General features: G+C 38.0%; 1 protein-coding gene across 1 annotated transcript in view; it reads right to left on the bottom strand.

Moving 5' to 3' along the window:
• Positions 1-261: 261 nt before the first annotated feature.
• Positions 262-6850, bottom strand: part of KDM3B (lysine demethylase 3B) — a 45056-nt gene continuing 38467 nt past the window's right edge. The window contains exons 20-24 of the mRNA XM_017728064.1: positions 5498-5617; positions 4852-4991; positions 4338-4514; positions 3610-3744; positions 262-1611 (exon numbers count right to left, since the gene is read on the bottom strand). Coding sequence (XP_017583553.1) covers positions 1531-1611; positions 3610-3744; positions 4338-4514; positions 4852-4991; positions 5498-5617 — 653 coding nt within the window. The 3' untranslated portion in view covers positions 262-1530. The remainder of the gene's footprint in view (positions 1612-3609; positions 3745-4337; positions 4515-4851; positions 4992-5497; positions 5618-6850) is intronic.

Here is a 6850-nt window from a genome sequence, read left to right as displayed (position 1 = left end):
GAGATGGGGAGCACAGTACAAGAGGTGTTTTTTATGACAAGACAGATCCTCTACCCAAACTACCTCGAAGAATCAAAAAGTGGCAGGCAGCTTGGTATGCTCCCAGCACATACTTGGGATGCCAGGCTAAACCACATGAGCCTTCTGGTCAAATACAGCAGGTCAAAATTAGCAGGCAGCCTACACTACCAGGGGCAGAGGCTGAGACAACCTCAAGGCAGGAAGATCAGTGTACAGGTATGAAAGAAACTGCCCAGGCTGTTACAGTAAATGACTTTTATTTTTTAAAAAATGAAATAACCGTGAACATATTAACAGGCCTGCAAGTGGCACTACAGTACAGCTGGAGATAAGGTCAATACATTTCCCCATGTACCCGGACAATGAAATCCATTGCATCAATGCTGACATTAGTAAATTCTGAATACAGTTCTATCAAGCAGGAACATTTTACTTAAAATAGTTCTGGACAAAGTTGACACCAAAAGTTAACTTTTCCTTCACTTTGGAAAGGATAGATGTTTTATAGATGTTTTCAGGTAGCACTGGTATTGGGTGAATATTGCCTGCAGTCACCAGTAAAGGGAGAGATGTACAACATCTCCATGTGAGAATAGAGTTTATACTCCTTTTTTACTTCTCATTCTGAAGAAGCAGGGTGGCATAGAGAGAGGGGGGAAGATAGGTGAGGTAATATGGGCAAGGGAGGTGGGATGTCAATATCTGTTCAATTCTCCTTTGGCTGTTTTTGTGCTATTTTGGACTGCTTTCTAAAAATCACTTCTTGATTTTACTGAAAGGAAGACTAAATGTAATACACCTTTCCTTGAAAATCCAGGAACAATTGTGGTACTTCAAAAATACTAAAAATATCTACTTTCATGAAATATTAACTGTTTCACTACAAACCTATTTTTTCACTAAATACACAATTCTCTTATTTCTGGAGTCTCCCAGGGGGAAAAAAAAAGTGAGTTCTCCCTTTAGTTCTGCAACTCTACAGTGTCTAGAGAAACAGCTAGAAGAAGGGGAGTGCAGAGAATAGCTTTATCCTTTTCCTTGGCCTGTATCTCACATGGGAAGTTTGTTTGAATTTCTGCAGTTGGTCACATTCCTTCAGCAGCTATCAACAAAGTCTGCAGTAGGACAACCCACCTCCAGCATGTTCTGTCTAACTTTGTGGAGACTAACTAGGCATGAGGGAAAAAAACATCCACACTCTTTATACCATTTCTAATCATAATATGCAGGAACACCAAGTGGTTTCCATGTTCTTTCAATTTGCAAAAGGCCACAGGAAAGGGACATGGCACCTTTTAGAATATGGAATTCTGCATTTAACAGTGCGACCTTCCATTAGACCTTCAGTGTTGAGGCAGCGTAGAAAACAGTGGCTGAAGAGTGTGTGTAATACTGACCACACCAGCTCTCAGTGAGAAGCCTCTGCTCCTGCAGAGGCAGTTGTGTGCAGTCCCTGTATATACCGTGAGCAAAAGGCTTCCTTGACAGGGCATTTGGAATTAGCAATTCCTATGATCTAGCTAGTTTGGATTCATGAGCTTTCAGTGTGCCAACAGCATCTTTCACTGCATGGTAGATAATGTTCTTCACCTGCAACAGGAAAAAAAAAATCAACTTCTACAGACTAACAAGGAGAGTCTTACATATCTACGCAATCAACTTTGACAGCTGAATTTGTAACAGTTGGCAAGTATACACAAAATATATACTCTTTTTGCTTCAGGATATCAACAGCACAAATTTTAACTGTCACAGATGACAAGTATTTTAGATACTGCACTGATTTATTAACTCATTTTCTGGTCACCCAGCAACGTATTTTTACTCGTGTTATTTTAAGATAATTCCTTCTTCTGTGAGAGCTAGGAGGAAGTGCACTATGAAGTTATATATATGAGTTTATTTTGAAAAAGTCCTTGTGATCCAAGTCACTTACAGATTCACATGAATCAAATCTAAAAGATGCAAGAAAATCATATGGTTTAATCCTATGAAAATTAAGATGATGCAACAAATCATCCTGTTGTCTTTGCATGGAGGCTAGAAATTCTTCGAATTTGTGAATCTTGCAGAAAGACAAGCACGCGATGAGAAATCCACTAGTATTCACTGCAATCTTTTTCACGGTTACCTATTTAAGAATCAAAGCTCTGTCTTGTTTCTGATTTTTTCTGAGCTAAGTTTATCCGAATTCTGTTTCCAGGTGTTGAATGGAACAGTTTCACCTCCTAAGTGAGTGGCTCAATTGCACTTCTTCAACTAACTGCCAAGCACCATAATCTTTTCCTGATGTACATGTGACCTCATTTTTTGGTATCATTTATGTGGCTGTTATTGTCTCTGTGTATTTTTAATATATATAAATATAGACAGAGGTTTATATAAAAGTATACATTAAAAATTACAAATAAAAAAAAAAAAACTCTGAGGCAAATACAACCAGTATTCCTTTTCACAGGAATATTGAGTTGCACTTTGTGGGTTTTTGTCTCTTGGGTTTTTTTGGGTTTGTTTGGTTTTTTTTTTTAATAACAAGCACTACTCATTTGCAAACCTCTTAATTTACAGAAACACTTCCACATTTGTCACATCATCACAGCTGAAGAGGTACAAAGTTAGAAGCCAGAATGAGAGCTGATCCTACTTTTGCTTTCCTTTATAATCCTATGAAAATCCACACAGAAATTTATAGCAAACTTTCACTAAATTGGTATTAGAGAATTAACATGGTAGATTTCTGACATCCGCGGGTGGCATCCTGGAGAGTGACTATATATTGTGTACTTACTTTGATGAGGACAGCCATTCTGCAGATCTCCACCCTCCTTTCTTTTACATGCATGTGATTACTGACACACAAAAAATGCTGACAACAAAATTTGCAAACTGAGCACATACTAATGCTTCAGAAGCATTAGACAAAATTCAGCAAGATCCCCTACAGTCTTCTCTCTGTAGAACTTACTGTCTTATATCCAATGTACTTGTGTACCTATTATGTTCTGTGCATAATTATTAGTTGAAGCAGTCACACTTCCTCAAACTAAAACACATTTAATTTTAGGACTAACATATGTTGGATAAGACCTTAAAGATCATCGAATCCAGCCACAAACCTAACACTGCCAAGTCCACCACTAAACCATATCCCTGACTTAAATAAGCCAGCCTTCACTTTCAGAGGAGTTTCCCTATAGGCAATAAAGAAACAAACATAAGTGTACTTGGTCAAATAAACATCTCTCTTCAAAACAAAGCATTGCTCTTTCAATTTTAATAGTGTTTTTTTTTCTTCTGGTCTGCTTTGCTGTCATTAGGATTCAGCCATTCAAAAACTTATTAATACCAATGCATGCCATTAGTCTAATAGGGGGAAAGTTCTCTGGAAATGCAGAAGTCTATTACTAATTTTTGTTTACATAATACTGTAGACAGAAGTATTTAAAAATTAATTAATGTACCTATCAAATGAGAACCTCCAGATTTGTGGGAAGTTGTTACTCTTTCCTTAGCCATACATTTCTGGTACTGAACAAAGCTGGCAAAACACAGGATATATTTAGTGTTTACTGACATAATATCGGTTACCTGCAGTTTATCCTCATGGTTTGTATGAGTATTAGACAGGTGCCTGAACTCCTGGGTCAGACGGAAGCAGTGCTTCACATGTTCAGGAGATACAAAATCTTCTGCCACTTTAATGCAGCTGTACAAATTATGGACCTAAAAACCCGTATCAAATGACTGATATATCAAGACAATGAACCATACAAAACAAAACAAACGAAACACCAAAATGAAAACAAACAAACCTCCAAACCCCAAAAGAAAGAACGACAACAACAATCACCAAAAACCAAACCCCCAAAAAACCCCAATACCCCCCCATATATTTAGGCTCTGCCACATTTACTCATCAGAAACAGAAACTAACAGAATTGTATCTAATAGTAAAACCAGAACAAAATACATGACATCCAACAGGTTCCCTGTTCTCCCACAAACATTAGCATTCCCTAAAGCAAGTTCTCTTAACCTTTGAATCTGGTTTCCTTGGCTGAGGTTTCATTACACAGAAATGTTTTCCCTCCATTCACCCCAGCTTTTCCCCCCTGCCCCGTAATTTCATCAGTTATGTACACATCATTCAGATATTTACATAACTTAGAGTAATGTAAGAACTGCATATGTAGAAAACAAAATCTTAAGTGAGCAATATTAATTACCATAATTAATTAATTATTTTCAAGCTGCAGTTCTGTTGCGCCTCAAATTCAATTCTATTTGTCAATATGGCCTAGAGTTGGTATAGTTACCTGATGGGGTGCACCTGCAGGAATGAACACTGCATCGCCAAGGAACTGCACTATTGCCCAGCCTTGCACACCATACTCATCATATAGTCTCTTACGTAAGGTCTGGTCCAAGTACCAACTTTGGTCATGAATGGGGTCATGATCTGGAGGATTTTCTTGGCCTTGTTCTTCTCCAACCTAGGGCCAAGATATGGGGTGGAGGGAAACCATGACACAGCACCTTGATATTGCTGGCTCACAAAATGGTCTGTACCAAAAATCATAACAAACAATTTCAAGGTAGAACATTATTTTAATTAAGGTCATTTAGGTCTTAAATAGCAAGGTGCATTAGTATGAAGATTCCAGACCAGGCTGAAAACCTGGGAACATAGTAACTATTAATGCCCTCAAAGACAGAAGTGCAATCAATACCTATGCACTTGACGTTGATAGCAATTTGTATCATTCAGCTGCTATAAGCAAGCTAGTCAAGGAACCCTGTAAGCTCAAGCTTTCTTTGTAACCAGCATACCTTCCGGAGAAGTTCCCGTATCTTTTCAGCATCCTTGGCAGCATAAATGTGCCACAATGCTCCAGGTTTTTCTCTTCCTTCATGGATTCGCTGCTTTGTTACATCATCAGCATCTCCCTCATCAATTGTTTTCAGAACTTCTGAAAGGGGAATCCATGTAAAAGCAGTATGATTACAAAGCTGCTCATTTTTGACATAGAGAAGAGGAAGAAGCATTTTGAGTTACTAAATTCAGTCACACTGCAACTGCTGCATCATACAGTGCCCCTTCTAAGCCCACCAAGCTTCATTTTAACAGAATTCAGGGAATGTGTCAAGTGACAGCTAATCACAAAGCTCAGTCATGAATTTAAACTGAACTATGGTTATTCAAACACAAGGAGAAGAAAGGGTAGTAATGTAGTCTTTCCCCTCCTTTCTTCAGGAATGTACCTAATTTCCAGCAAAACTCTGCTGCTCCCACAGTTGGAAACTAATGAAGCATTACTGCACTTTTAATTACGTGCAGTAATTACAAGCAGCAAACTGCCTTGTATACTTGAATTACTTATCACAGATATGACAAGCTTAAGCAGTAGACACAGTCTCCTTTCTCACACACACAATTGAATTTAGTGTACAGAAAACAGCTTTCCTCAAGCATTACCATCGTCGTGGGTCCCTTCCCCAATGGGAATCCCAACATACACCATGACGTTAACAGCATCGGACACATCCAAGTGCAGATTTGTGGTACCAACTCGTCTGTCTTCTGCAGTAATTAAGCCTACAATAGAGTGCAAAATAAAATCAAATTCTGTGACTAATCTCTTATAGAAATAACCTACCTGAGAAATCTGTCTAGAATGCTAACTTTGTACAGCAATGAGAGCAGAAACCAAAGTCAAACAGCAACTGAAGTAGGTATATTCGTGTCATGTGTAGCATAAATAAAAAGTTTACCGATAACTGGTATTTTAATCTTACAGGAAACAGAAGTACCAAACCTAGTTTTCAAGTCATGAGGAAACAAGCATTTTAAAACCAAAACCAGAACTTGTACTTCACAACTTTGTCTCTCTGAGGGTCATTTATACAGTCCGTACTAGAGAACTTAGCTATCATAAGCACAAAGCAAGTCTTCGTTTGCTTGGAGGCATGAGAGAACTGCTTTAAGTGGCATTAGCATCCTACTGTGTGGAGCAAGTCATTGGACTGTTACAAGTATAAGCCTCCAGCAGATTTTTATTTTCTCATACTAAGCTGTAAAATCCATGACCAGTTGAATTCACAGTAGTTAGTGATCCACCCATCATTAGCAATTCAGATTACAATTCAGTAAGGAAAAACACCTGCAGATTCAAGTGCTTGTACCTTTATACACTGAAGGAACTTACACCTCTCAAGTGACTGAAAGTAATGGAGAAAGATTTCAAATGTTTGCTTAATTCTTTCACCTTCTTATTAACATGTTCCTTTTTTTTTCCTCTGGCCCTTCAGTAGCACCCTCTCTTTCTACTTCTGCTTAACCATCTCTAGCAAGTAACATGGCAGGAAATTAGAACATTAAAAAAAATATATATCTTTGTATCAGCAAACACTAACAGAAGTGTGCCCACAAGAGTTTTTAGGATCACCATCATATTTATCGATTTTCTGTTTAAAATACAAGCTTCTGAAGATAGAACTCAACTCACTGAACAGTACCTATCATAACAGACCAGAAACAGTAGCTAATATAGACAGTTTGTAACATGAACTTTAAAAAGCACACCTAAAATACGAACATGGAGAAACACAATACATAGGTCCAAAATCCAGGCCAGACAAATTCACTAAAGATAGGTTAATTGTTGACCTCAAGGACCCTTACAACCTCCACCTCAAACCTCTGCTTTGCAAGATGCAGCAGGACAAAAGGAAAGAATGACACTTTTAAAATTAATTGTTTGCTAATGGTCTAAGTCACACAGAGTATGCTGGGAAATACAATTACATCATCAATGGCAAGTCTCATGTT

Source organism: Corvus brachyrhynchos, unplaced genomic scaffold (genome assembly GCF_000691975.1).
Source record: "Corvus brachyrhynchos isolate BGI_N302 unplaced genomic scaffold, ASM69197v1 scaffold21, whole genome shotgun sequence".
NCBI classification, from domain to species: domain Eukaryota; kingdom Metazoa; phylum Chordata; class Aves; order Passeriformes; family Corvidae; genus Corvus; species Corvus brachyrhynchos.
This window is presented reverse-complemented; position numbering and strand designations above follow the sequence as displayed.